Source organism: Rattus norvegicus, chromosome 2 (genome assembly GCF_021556685.1).
Source record: "Rattus norvegicus strain SHRSP/BbbUtx chromosome 2, alternate assembly SHRSP_T2T, whole genome shotgun sequence".
In the NCBI taxonomy this organism is placed as follows: domain Eukaryota; kingdom Metazoa; phylum Chordata; class Mammalia; order Rodentia; family Muridae; genus Rattus; species Rattus norvegicus.
This window is the reverse complement of record NC_141535.1, coordinates 166,396,215-166,410,353: the sequence shown is the minus strand read 5'-3', so window position 1 is coordinate 166,410,353 and position 14,139 is coordinate 166,396,215. Positions and strand designations below refer to the sequence as shown.

General features: G+C 43.2%; 2 protein-coding genes across 5 annotated transcripts in view; one reads left to right on the top strand and one right to left on the bottom strand.

The window, feature by feature from the left end:
• The window catches only part of Fnip2 (folliculin interacting protein 2), a 111,488-nt gene extending 101,485 nt beyond the window's left edge, over positions 1–10,003 (top strand). For 3 of the 4 annotated variants that reach the window (XM_087623140.1, XM_087623147.1, XM_087623136.1), the window contains 3 exons: positions 551–751; positions 4,188–4,303; positions 6,696–10,003. In XM_087623140.1, the coding sequence (XP_087479266.1) occupies positions 551–751; positions 4,188–4,303; positions 6,696–6,774 (396 nt within the window). In that variant the 3' untranslated portion in view covers positions 6,775–10,003. 4 annotated transcript variants of the gene reach the window in all.
• Positions 2,182–14,139, bottom strand: part of Spmip2 (sperm microtubule inner protein 2) — a 114,480-nt gene continuing 102,522 nt past the window's right edge. The window contains exon 5 of the mRNA NM_001024301.2: positions 2,182–2,335. Coding sequence (NP_001019472.2) covers positions 2,288–2,335 — 48 coding nt within the window. The 3' untranslated portion in view covers positions 2,182–2,287. The remainder of the gene's footprint in view (positions 2,336–14,139) is intronic.

Sequence of the window (14,139 nt, the reverse complement as noted above, 5' to 3'; positions counted from 1 at the left end):
CTCAGCAGCCAGACTTTAACCTTTTAGATTCATCTGGATCAATAAGTTCTCAGCCTCATTATAATTGATTATTAGAAATTATTGGTATGCATAACCACAGTTACTAAAGAAACTTTGTTTAACAATTAAAGCTGTAACTTTAAGGAATTGGTGCTGGTGGTGGTAGTATTGTGTGTACACATGTGTACACATACATGTCTGTGTATATGGAGGCCAGAGGTCACCCTTGGGTGTATTCCTCAGGTTATCTGTCCACCTTCTGATATTTTTTTGTTTGTTTTTAAAGGTTGTGTGTGTGTGTGTGTGTGTGTGTGTGTGTGTGTGTGTGTGTGTGTGTACATGTATACCACAGCACATTTGTAGGTCAGGACAACTTGAGCGTGTCCTTCTCAGGCACTGAACTTGGATTTAAGCGCTGCTTCAGCAGCACACCTCTCTGAGTACCTGTCAAGTTCCAGGCTTCTGCAGTTCGCACCTTCATCCTGTAATCTCAGACAGCACTCTATCCATTCCGAGCTGAGAATGCCAATCCACCGTCTCTCTCTTTCAGCACCCAGTGCTCGATGAGCCCATAGCCGAAGCCGTCTGCATCATTGCAGACACTGACAAGTGGACTGTCCAGGTGGCCACAAGTCAGAGGAAAGTGACGGACGCCATGAAGCTGGGCCAGGATGTCCTGGTCTCTAATCAGGTGTCCAGTTTACTCCAGTCCATCTTACAGCTCCATAAGCTTCACCTCCCCGCTGATTTTGTAAGTATTTGGTCTTCTGCCATCAGTAATCATATAACTGGAAAATGGCTTTTATTCAGTATTCTGATTATAAAAATCACAAGTTCGGACACATCATTTTTAATATATTGAAGGTTAGCGTTAAAGAAAAATGGAGCATGCAGCATCAGACCTGCAGACCGGGCACAGGACCGGACGGAGCAGAGGACAGTGCCTTCTGTACAAAGCAGATAGTAAAGTAGATAAAGGGAACAGAGCCTAAAAAGCAATCAGAGTCCTCCTTGGAGAGCGTCTAGACGGGTCCGAGACCAGCCAGTTTCTGAAGGGAGTGTAGTTTCTTCTGTTCTGTGAGCACCCTCCCAGTCCATTGCAGGTGAATGGAAGCACTTCAAATTTGGAAGTTCTGTGTAAGAACTTAGAACATGGTGTCAGCTGTTCCTTTCCAAGTGGGATTTGATAATCACTTTTGTAACATTTTAAATAGAAATGAAGAACAGCCTAGAAAGTCCTAGAAAATTATTTGCAGTTCCTCCCTAGTCTGTGGGATAGATTTAACAAATTTCTTTTGATATGTGGTATGTGTGCAGAGAGGTTGAAAGTCTGTTTAGGGAATGAGAGAGAGAGGTTTGTGAAGGGGAGGAATGAAAGGCACATAACTGGCAGCTTAGGGACAGTGGCCATAGGGATGCACTTGCAAGTGCCTGCCTTTCTGCTTTCCTTCCATCAGTGCAGGATTGCTTTCTGCAGCACAGCCTGAGCTCAAAGCTTCCACCTTCCTCCTGGCCTCAGGAAATAGCACAGAATTATTTAACAGCAAAACAGGAAGCTGAGTATCCGTTAATACACTGACTGCCACTTCACTGGTCACCTAAATTCTTACGGTGGGGTCCTCAGTTGCACCATTTTGCACACAGTCAGGACTTTGGTGTGGGCTTTCTAAAGATGGGTATGGACACTGTCATACTGTAGCAGGTCAGGAAAACCTTGCAGCATCCCTGGATTTCACTTGTGTGGCGGATGATTCTGAGTGTCTTTGAAGCTTAGGTTTCTTGTTTGCATCATGAAGATGTTACAGATATGCTGTAAGGATGCTCTGAGGGCCAGAGAGGAAGCGCTGCTTTTTTTTTTTTTTTCCAAAAGTGTCAAAGTACCACACCAGCACAGGTAGCTTTAAAACTCACTTGCATATATATTCACAGTCAAAGGGTGGTCATGACAGCCAACTCCAAGTTCTACTTCTGTGCTGCATAACCTCCCAGAGCCTCAGCTTATCTGTACATCTGAAAGAGTGAATAAACGTACGAGTGTGCTTCATGAGCTTAGGAAAAGTAGTTAATTCATACGAAGCACTTGGAATCATGGCAGATTTTACAAGCCACCAGTAAGTCAGTCTGATTGGCATGTCTTGGTGACAGTTCAGCAGTATCGAAGGTGTAAGAACTGGCAACGCCTTTCATAACAATCTTTATTTGGCTCTTAGCTGAAGCGTGCTCTGCAGACTGTGGGTCCAAGGGGCGTCAGGAGCACCACTCAGCGTTATTATGATCTCACTTTATCCTAGAAGTGTTTTGATCTGTCCTGATTTTGAGACTTGAATTTCCTTTTCTGTAAGGGAAGGAGGAGATATTAGACCCTGTGGTGGTGTTACTGTCTTTACAGATGCTGTCATTGGATTGTCTAAGACATGGTTCTCATTGTCTGACATCTTAGCTATCAAAGCAATAATTTACAGAACATTCCTTTTGCTTCATTTGGTAGAAACATACATGGCCACTTGGTAATACATGGATGACTTACTTAACCTGGGAAAACCAAAATCCAGAAGAGTTCCATCTAAGCACTGCTTACATATGAAAGGAAAAAAATAGCTAAGTTTTAGAAGTTGAAAATTGGGTTGGGGATTTAGCTCAGTGGTAGAGCGCTTGCCTAGCAAGCGCAAGGCCCTGGGTTCGGTCCCCAGCTCCGGAAAAAAAAAAAAAAGAATAGAAGTTGAAAATTACATTGCATCTCAGGAATAAAATCTTACAAAGAAGGGAAAACTACTCAACATAACTCTATTTGATTATGAAGCTTTAAACTATTTTTTTGTAAATGTGGTTTTTTTTTCATTTAGTATACAGTCCTAGACCCACATTGCATCATATACTTTTTCTGTAGACTAAGAACGCTATACATAAACCACTTTAAGACTTAAGAAGTCACTATAATTTGAATGTTCTTGTTGTGTATCTTGTAACTCTTATTAAACACTTACAACTTTATTCCATAGCGAACCAAAAGTTGGTAGAAAAATTCCTCTGCTACTTCCCTATGCTCATTTAAGGGACCATTTCTGAGATCGGTGGTATCCCTTCAACTTGAGTAGTGCTTACATGCTGTTGGGCTTGTCCCTAGCACAGTACCTAAGATGCTAACCAGTGAAACACTGAAAGTGCCCTTGTCTCACAGACACTTTGTCTGCCCTGATGTTGATCAGCCCAGATGGTCAGGATCAACATTTTCAAATGCATCTGTTAATCCTTTTACCTTGAAAATGAGAGGACTGATGGTCCAGAAGGAAATTATGCATGATGGAATTACCCTGCCAAAGCCTTCGAGTATCTCCCAGAGACACTTAGACAGCTGCCTGCCAAGTGCAGAAGCATTTGCTGCCGGTGAGAGATGTAGATGACTGCAGTTCTCTAACCACTGAGGCTGGACACCATCCCAAGGGTGAAGACATCCCCCAAATCATGTCTCTCCTATTGCTACTAAAGACTTAGTTAAAGGATACTCTCGATACCAAAATAAAAGTGAGGGACATTGTTCCAATCATTCTGCTTTTGGGAATGTATTATGCCAGAACAGTCTGAGGTGTAGGAAGAAAACAAGAACTAAAACATTTTCCACAAAATTATACCCCAAATGTAGATTTCCCCATGGCTAAGTAAATAATGGTAAGTTAACGTTCTCTAGAGCATTGGCCATAAACATGGCACAGTAAGGAACTCTTAAATATGAGATTATTGCTAAGTTTCTTAATGACAAGAAATTTTGTGAACAGAGGCATAAAGGACGAGTGCAAAAATCCACTTTTGCAACTCACTGCTCAGTAGGGTTTTGATACACTTAAGGAGGAATGTGGTGCTCAAGAGACTTAACATTGACGACGGTATTGACCATAAGACTGGTTCCACGGAAAGAGAGTTGACAACTTAAAAGCCAAAAAACAGGAATGTTCATGCTTATGGAATGATTTAACTTCTGTGAAATGTTTTCTTTTAAAGATACTAGAATGATACCATATAACAATGTTAATAGCTATTTTATGAAAAACTCAAGCTGGTAGTTTTGGGGGTTAAATCGAAAGGGGGGCAATTACAGCTGTGTTTGTAGAACTAACTAAAGAGAAGCCCCGCTCTGACCCTGGCGGATGCTGCAGTTGTAGTCCTCATTGTGAATGCTGTTGGCTTTGCAGTGCATCATGCATCTGGAAGACAGACTACAGGAGATGTACCTCAAAAGTAAAATGCTTTCAGAGTATCTCCGGGGACACACACGTGTGCACGTGAAAGAGCTGAGCGTGGTGCTGGGGTGAGTTCTGGGAAAGGCTGGCCTTTCTCCAACGTGTACTGGCTGCAGTCCGATGCAGCACGCACATGCACACATGCACACACACACGACCTATTGGCCTGTGTCATTCTCTATCTACAGGATCAGTATTTCTCACTGTGCCCAGGGACAGTCAGAGGTGTGCCCATTCCCCAGTGAGTTGCAGCTTGTAGGCTGGAGTGACATTTGATCTAATTCTATCTCTTCATTCATAGTGACACTGTAACAGTGTAAAAGACACAAGCTATGAGGAGTAGTAGCTTGTCTTACATGGTGGAGGAGGTGGGAGGCTCTTCGAGTGGACCTCCTGAGCTTACTCACCCAAGGGAAGACCTGCTCAATACTAAGAATGTACACTATCTTCTGAGGACACTTGTCACACTTTATCTACAAAACCTTCTGACTCCACTTTCATTTCAATAGAAATAACAAAAGGGACTATACCTATGAGGGATTTCCCTCATATTCCTGACGATGATTCTGCTAATTTGGAATAAGATACTACTATGCCTATAATGTCAGCCTTTAATTTTTTTACTAAGCCTGATAAATTTTTGTTTTATTTAGTTAACTTTGTTTTCCTTTTCAAGCAAGCTTTTTCGTTTGCTTTCTTGCTTGCTTGCTTTTGAGATGAGGCATCACTGTTTAGCCTAGGCTGGCTTTAAATTCAGAATCCTTTAGCTTCAGCTCCTCCACTATTAGTATAAGCACGTGCCACCATACCTGCCTCTCAGTGTTTTTTTGTTCTTACTTCTGCTGCTGCTATTGCTACTACATGTGTATGTGAATGCATTTGCGTGCCACATATATGCACATCCACATGGAGAGCAGAAGAGGGATATCTGATCCCCTCAAGCTGGATTTACAGGCTGTTACAAGATGGCAGACGTAGATGCTAGGACATGTGCTCTTAACTGCTGGGTCATCTCTCCATCTCTTATAGTATTAGTTAACAGTTAGACCTCAAATTCTTATCAGATTTTTCTATCTTTTACAGCTAGATTTAGTTAGTTTTTCCTATTGTCTTAGTCACTGTTCTATCACTGTGAAGAGACACCATGACCAAGGCAACTCTTGTAAAGGAAAGTATTTAGTTGGGGCTGCTTACCGTTTCAGAGGTTTAGCCTGTTGTCATCACAGCAGGGAGCATGGTGGCACACAGTTAGACATAGTGCTGCAGAAGGAGGTGAGAGTTTTATATCCTGATCCAGCACCGGAGAGACACTGGACCTGGTGTGGCTTTCAAAGCCCACCTCCAGGGACACACTTCTTCCAACAAGTCCACTCCTAATCCTGCTAATCCTTTCAAACAGTGCCACTCCCTGGACACTAAGCATTCAAATAGATGAACCTGTGGCTGTCATTCAAACCGGCACACACCTGTTCTTTTTGGGTAATCCATTCTAAAGTATTTTCCCTTTTGGAGGCATCGAGCTTTTGCAGTTAACTTGTTAGGTTCTTCTGCTGGTTTTCCTTCTTAGCCTCATACTGTAATCCTGCCTCAGATGCCCCACTGCTGGCTCTATTCTTGTGGTTACAGGACTTTATCCTACTGTCAGACTCCAACAAATGGCCATTCAGTCTTAGAAAAACAGCGAATTTTCAGAGAAACAATTAGGATATATTCCTCAAACTGAAACCCTCCAGTTCTCCCCTTCCCACGACAGTTTACCAGCATATTATACCCAGTGCGCTGTAAAGGTCAGCCCATACCGTGTCCATCTGAAGTGATGGAACCTCTTCCTTTTCCTCAGAACACTCAGCTCAGTAAGTTGCAGGCCTGTTGCTTGAAGAACCTGCCTTGTCATTTCCTAAGACTGGTTTAAGCTTAGCGTAAAGGCAGTATGCCTTCAAGAGGAAGGAGATGATGAGGAGACCACAAAGCACAATGTAACGTGGTAATGCAAGGAGATAGAAAAGTCACCCTCGGGCATGACTTGGATGTCCCCTGCTGGGAGAGGAGCAACCTTGTACCCACTGTCCTCTAGGGTGAACCTCCTTTGAAACGGTGTCTACTGGGAGGTCTTTTCTTTTTCTCATCTCTTTTACTCACATGTTTTCCTTACATTTTATTTGTTTTATGTATGTAGATCTATGTAGGAGCATGCATTTTCCAGGGTGCATGTGTAGGAGTCAGGACAACTTGCAGAAGTCAGTTCTCTCTCTCCTTCATCATGTGAGTCCCAGAGATGAAACTCAGGCCATCAGCCTTCACAGCAGGTGCCTTTACCAGCCAAGCCATCTTGATAGCCCTGTTTTACGTTTTCATTAGTTTTAAAAGATGAGCTAGACTAGAAGCTGGTGCCTAGAGGTAATACTTCCTTATGAAATGATGCAGTTTTCACACACTCTCCTTGCATCTATTAACACTCAGGATTGAATCCAGTGACCTGCCTCTGCTGACTGCCATCGCCAGCACTCACTCTCCGTATGTGGCTCAGATCCTCTTATAGCCGACTGCAGGACCAGAAGGAGGAAGCTCTCTCGATGATGGCAGAGGCCTGAGAACACGGACCAGTCGCCCGCTCGCCTGCCGGCCCGCCCGTCCGCCTGCCCCTCGTTATTCATTCGTGTGGCTGCTGCCTAGTGGCTGGTACATTGGGAGGCTTGTGTTTACTCCATGCAGTGGCACATTGTGATTGTTCTGGAACACTCTGAGCCATTGTCTCCCAGGAACCAAAAGAAAGTAGCCTTTCTGTGGGAGGGAAGCACCACAGTCAAACTAGGCAGACACCCCCATGCTGTTGAGTAGAATACTGAGGGCTGACTCTGGAGTAGAGGGTAACCGATATCTAGAACATTCCAGCAGGAAGTGTTTCCTGTTCAAGCAGCTACTGTTGGACACAGGATGTGGAAGAGGATCGCCTGTTGAGGAGAGAGTGCTCAGGAGACCCGTGCTCATCCCTTCTCAGAGCTTCCTGTCATTCCAGTACAGCCACAGGAGGTCTGAGGGGGATTGCTGGTGCAGTAAGCCCAGCAGTCAGGCAGCATGCTGTTCGGAGGGTGTTTTGGAGTACTGCGTAGTCCGACACTGGGCGCTCCTCTCTGGATTCCGTGTCTTTAGGCTTCTCCAGAGAGACCATTTACCAAAGCTGTTTCCATGAGCTCAGGCTCAGGCTCTTCTGTGGCTGAGCTCGTCCAGCCCAAGCCTCTTTCCTGCTAACAGTCAGCGCTGATGCCTGTTGATTCTGTAAGGTGCAGCTGCCCGCTGGGGAGGGAACCCTGCAGCTCCGACAAGGACAGCAGGCAGCTCAAACATTCAGAAGCAATCCATGTGCGATCTCAGTTCTTACACGATCAGTTCTGCACTTTTTAATCCCTTTCATGTTCTTTAAAAAAAAAAATCTTCCCAGAAATTTACTTGAGCATTTATAAAACTTACCAAAGTGAAGAACTGTAAAAGTCCAATTGGTCATTAAGTCTAAAGAACCTTAGTTTACTGACCATAAAACAGTCTATGTTAAATACTTTAAAAACAAAAATTCTGGTGTTTAAAAGACAGGAGCCAGTCAAGTAAAGTCAAACACTGTCAGCTCCTCAGACCTTCCCACGAGTCTCTGATGCCTGAGAATGTGGGATAGCTTCTAGGAGCTCTGTAGTTTATATCTGATCAAATCCAGATCCATGTGACGTGCTTGTCTCTCTTCATTACAAATACAAGTTGAGGCCATGTGCTCCTCATGCTACTGGGGACAAATGCTAACATTATCTCTTAGAAGTGGGCCAGAGCATGGACTCTCACGGCCCCCTCCTTTTCCTTTTTTTCCTTCTCTCCCTCCTCTCCCTCCCCCTCCTCTTCTTCCTTTCCCTTCCCCTCTCGCCCTAAGCATCTCTCACATTTTGTGATATGTGAAAATAGATGGTGCTTCAAGGCACTTAAGATCTTTAATCTGCATTTTTCGTATTTCACAAAGTTGAAGCGCCCCATTCTTTTAAATATCTTTCCATTTTCTATGACCTGTTTGCTGTTTTCAGTTTCCTGGCTCTATGATGTCATCACTTGCCAGGGAACCCCACATGTGGCTCAGCTTTCCAGGCACTTGTTTTTCCTGGGTGTGGGTGAGCTATCATGGCAGATTTCATAGCCACCCTTACCAGCTTAGAACTTCCCCCTTTCTCCTGGCTTCCCATTTTACATGTGGACTCTGCCTCATTCACCAGCTTCTGAGGTTTTGGAGAAAATAACCCAATACAGAATCAGTTCGTTTCTTGTATTGACAGCCAGAGCTGGGACTTGAGCTGTCATCAGGTTAATTCTCAGCTTCATGAAGAAAAACTTAGCCCAGCACTTCAAAGCCCGAAAAAAATTAAACCTGCCTCTTAATCTAATGTTCCAAATTTCAGAAGTGGGAAACCCTGGGCTCACATAGGTTATCTCAGCACCCCATCATCACTTACTAGTACAGAGAAAGATGTGCTGCTCTTCTCCTGGCTCCCAAGGTATGAGGCGTTCACATTTCCTTTGTCTTAAGTTCAGCCTCTTCTCAGAGGTGAGAAAACAATAAACAAATCATCTCATGGACTCCTGTTGAGACACACCACATCCCGTACCATGGATGGCGTCGTTCTGTCATAGCCGAAGAGTCCAAAAAGGTATCTCACCTTCTAGGCATAACTCAAGGGAAAAAATTTTTTTTTAAAAAAAATGTTTAAATAAAGAAATCTACCTCAGTTGACAGGATTCCACCTATCCTTGGGGTTTCTTCGGCTCTCAGTCTTACCTGTTAGGTGTCACGGGGCAGCACTGCTTGTGTGACTAAGCAGGCACAGCAGAGCAGAAGTGTGTCAGTGTCCCGTGACGACCTCTTTCTAGCATGCTGCAGTTTTATATTAAGTTGATAAGTGATATGAATGTATAGGCAATTGTGTATGTTCTCAAAAAGGACAATGGGAATTTAAAATGTAGCGTCCACACTTGTGCATAATCCCAAAGTATCTTATTTTATCAGTGTTAAATAGCTTTTGTACAGCTTCAGCCCATTTTCCAGACGTGTGCTGTTTTATACAGAAAGTAACTCATGTTCTCACACCTCATGGAGCTGCGTTTACACATCGCAACTTTTTAACTTAACCATGATTTTTCAGAATTAACTTTTTTGGAGGGAGGAAATTCCCCACTTGCTAAATAATACTAAACAGTGTCTGGGCTCTTAAAAATCAGGTCTTTGGATTTTATAAACCAGGCTGTAGCTTTTCAGGTTCCTCATTAGTAGGATGTAAATACAGAATATAAAACAGCTCTCGTTCTTTCAGTCCGGAGTTTCCCACTGATGCACTCTTAGGTGTTATGTTCACACAGACTTGCGTCATTAAACTGAAAAGGTCCGTAGCTTCTTTTAGTTAATGTGAACCCTTTGTTTTTATTGTGCTTGGCGGAGAAGAATACAATTCTTGTCTAAATCAAGCAGCCCCCTTTGAATGTTAATTTTTTAAATGTTAAAATTTGGTGGACATCTGGAACTTCTATTTCCATTATGTTTAAATTTCAGTGTTTTAAAAAGGAGACAACTCTGAGCTGTGTTACTATTGATCTTTCATTAAGAGAAATTGATAGGACTGGTTTCTAAGTCAGCAGAGTGGATATGACTGTCAGTGTGCAGAGACTTTTTCCTAAAACAACATTCATGTATTGTTTTGATCCATCTTTCTGTGACATTTGGTGCAATAAACTTTTTGAATTTATCTTGCTTATTTTCCTGGCGCTGCATGATTTGTTTGCTGCATTTAATCAAATACAGAATCTCTCGGTGACTTTTGGTGAACCAAGGTCACTGTATGTCAGTACTCTGGAAGTGCAGGGAGATTTTGGTTAGCAGCCTGCTGAGTGAGACCACTGGCCCCAGCACTCTGTTGAGCTTTGGGCCAGGAATGTCAGGAGACAGGTCCTGGGGCCCATGAGAATGCCCCAGAGCCAGGCTGTGTGACCTTTAATTGCCCTACCTGACATTCACTGTAATAAATCTGTACTTAATAATCTAAGCGGAACACTTGTAGTTTCTACCTGACATTAGCATATGATGAATTTTCCAGGAACGTAACCGTTGTCAAGCCCAAGGTTGTGGATTTACTTTGTAAGGACTTTAACAAGCACTCACTTGATCTTTACTGGGAACTGATGGACTTTTGGAAATTACAGCAACAGCAACAGCAGCAGCAGCAGCAGCAGCAGCAGCACCTGTGGCTCTTGTAAGATCAGGGCAGCAGTACGGTGCATACCTGTCAGTGTGCAGTTGTAGCCCTTGCCTGCATGGAGCCCTGTGTATACACATAGGCATCTCTCTACCTCTTTATATCTAAGCTCCTTCTCCAAAATGAAAATGTTTACATAGCGAATCCAGGCCAATGGCTCAACTTGTGCCAAGCCTTATGACCTAAGTTAGAGCCGAGAACCCATAAGGTTTGGAAAGGAGAGAACAAGTGCACACAAAGGTCCACTTGCCTGATACAAGTACTGCAGAGACCAGTTCAGTGATACTTATAATTAAAATGGAGTCAGGTAGGAACATAGTGGTGTAATGCCAGCTTATAAAAAATAGACTCTTCTATCTACCTCTTCCCCCTTCTTCCGGATGATCTCAACTGTGTGGTCTCTGCTGGGCTCGAACTAGCGTGCAGACCAGGCTAGCATTGAACTTGTGACTATCCTCCTCCCACCTCCCAAGTGCTTGGATTACAAACTGAATCACTGTGATAGTTTGTATAGGCTTGGCCCAGGGAGTGGCACTGTTGGGAGGTGTGGTCTTGTTGGAGTAGATGTGTCACTGTGGCCGTGGGCTTAAGACCCTCACCCTAGCTGCCTGGAAGTCAGTCTTCCACTAGCAGCCTCCAGATGAAGAGGTGGAACTCTCAGCTCCCCCTGCACCATGCCTGCCTGGACACTGCCATGCTCCCGCCTTGATGATAATGGACCTGTAAGCAGCCCCAATTAAATGTCATTTATAAGAGTTGCCTTGGCCATAGAGTCTGTTCACAGCAATAAATCCCTAACTAAAACAATCACCAAGCCTGGCTATTGTCTTTCACATAATAAATAGCACGATTAACCCCTTACTGTGACTTCTCCTCTGCTCTTCTACCAGGCTTCTCCAACCTCTCTCCCTGAACTCTGAGGGTGCAGCCTCTACCCCCTCATTTCTATAACATGATTTCCCTATACCCAGAGTATGTTGGGCTTTTCCTCCTCTCTGCCTCACTTTAACCTTCCCCTAGTTTTAGTTGAGTTACCGTAATGCTCTGCAAACTCACCTCCATTTCATACCAAAAAGTTCTAACCAAGTCTCCCCTGTGTTGGTTTCTAAACTTTGCTGAAATGATTTGCTCTTGCCCCGAGGGCTTTAGCATCATACACTGAAGTGAAATTAGTTGGCTGGTCAACATCATCACCAGGTAGTCTATACGTGTACAACACACCCTGGTCATCAAGCATGGTAGGCACCACTGAGCTATATCTCCAGCCTCTTTTTTTTTTTTTTTTAATTTTGAAATAGGGTTTTCACTAAGTTTCCCAGACTGGCTTTGAATTCAGTGTTATCCAGGCAGGCTCCTGCCTCAAGCTCTTGTGTACCTGAGATTACCAAACCTCTACCACCATTCACTTTCTTAATTTTTTAAGAAATGGGATCTCACTGTGCAGCCAAACCTGGTCTGGCTTTCCTGGTCTCACGCAAATCTCCCCTGAGTAGTTGAGACCATGGCGCACTCCACCGTGCCCAGCTTCTCTTCACTCTACCGTGAAGCCATATTGAAGTACTTGTACTCCCCTGAAGGCTGCTGTTGCCTTTGCCCTCCCAGCTTCCTCTGTCCCCTTGTCCAACCAATTCCCCTTCTGTTCTGTCCCCAAATTCAATTCATGGTCAAGTCCTCTGGCACCATGGTACTCAAGGTCCCCAGACCATGAACAGCCGCCCGTGTTGCCTGGGAACTGTACAGAAATGCAGGCAGACACTACCTGATCCCCATAATCTGCATCTGAATTCGGTCACCCAGGGTTCCTGTGCACATTAACCATTCCTGCACTTCAAAGGCGGTGACAGAAAGAACGCACGAAGCAAAAGGATGTTTTTGAAAAAAGAATACAAGCCATTGAGGTTACATTAGTGTGTTGGAATTTAGAGGGTCTCAAGAGCATTGGCAAGTGAAGAATGAAGTAGAAATGAATGGTGTTCTATGTCATAAGCTTTACAACATTTAGGTCACTACTACTTACTGAGAAGAAAAAGATCGAGATGGAAATGTAAGAGAAGACAGAACTTGAGAGATGTTTGTAATTTTTAAAAAGAAAGGAATTTAGTGGGAGAAACACTTTTGCCCAATTGAATTCCAAAAGTATTTGTCAGCGTGTTCTAGGTGAACGTGTACAAGAATGTTTCATAACGTGCTTTTTGGTTTTTTTTTTTTTTTTTACAAATAATATAATTAACCTCTCAAGTTCCTAAGTAGAGAACTATAGCCAGTAGCACAAATAATTAGACATGCCGACCCTCTCTAGATGAGAAGCTGTGTAATACTGTGACAAGGACAAGTTTTTACTTCTCGGTGGCTCTTGGTACAACTATAATTCTTTCAGCATAAGAATGGGAGCTATGCCAGCATGGTAGCACCTGCCATAATTCCATCCAGAGAGTCAGGAGTTCAAGTTCATCTTCAACCATGTAGTAAGTTTGAAGTCAGCCTGGGCTATATGACACCTTGTCTCAAAACAAAGAAGGGGGACATGGCGGCCTCTTGGCCTCTCTAGCAGTAGTGACTGCCAGCGTTCACTGTGGCCTGAGTGGGCAGTGACATGTGGATGCTTCTCTAATGTATTCATTATTGGCTTTTGAATATATAAGAATGATTGCTTGGAGTTAGTTCCAAGAAGAGGGGTTACACAAAAAGGAGGTAGGAATTTTCTCAAATGTCTACAACTCTGTGAGCCTCCAACCAAACAGACGTGGACAATGAGTTTCTAATATACTCTGAAATTTTAAGAGAAAGCCTGCCTGATGAAAAGTTTATTTTGAATTATATATACATACATATATACATACATACATACATACATACATACATACATACATACATACATACATTTAGAAAGGACGTGACTGTGTGTGCTCACTAAGGATGTGCTGAACCCACACCTGGTGCTCCACCATGTGACAGGGTTTCCTATGCAGCCTGCAGAGAGGTAGCAGACGAGTGAGTCCACCGGAGAAAACATGCCGAGAGCATCCCTACAGCCTTCAAAGGCAGAGATAAAGACCGAGACACAAATGGAGAGAAACAGATAACTAAATATGATGCATGGCCCTACCATAAGTCAGTAAGGTTTGATTATGAATTGTAGATCAAAATCTTAAAATTGTAACCATGACTGGATGAGAGAACATCTTTATTTTTAGGGATTACACCCTGGAGTGTCAAGAAATAAAGGGGATTTGTATCTTCACTTGCCTTCAAATGGTGCATGGGGGCTGGTATATACATATACATATATATTATATATATATATTCAGAGTGAGGAATATACATCAAAGCAAGGAAACTTAATTGATGGATCTGGAAGAAGAGTGTATAAGGTTATTCTTGTAAATGTTCCTCTGTAAGTTTTAAAACATTTAAAAGTTAAAAAATAACTTCTTAGTAAAAAATTGAATGTAAAACATAAAGGCTTCATTTAGATTTAGTGGGTGATAGGAGGCATTTGGAACTAAGGTGTGATTATACTCAAAATGCATTCAATAATGTGACTGGCTCAGCTCATGTCAACCAGTGTTAATCATTACCTCAAAATCATTGCGGTCCCAAAAGTCAGCCCACAGGTGGAGGCTAGCACC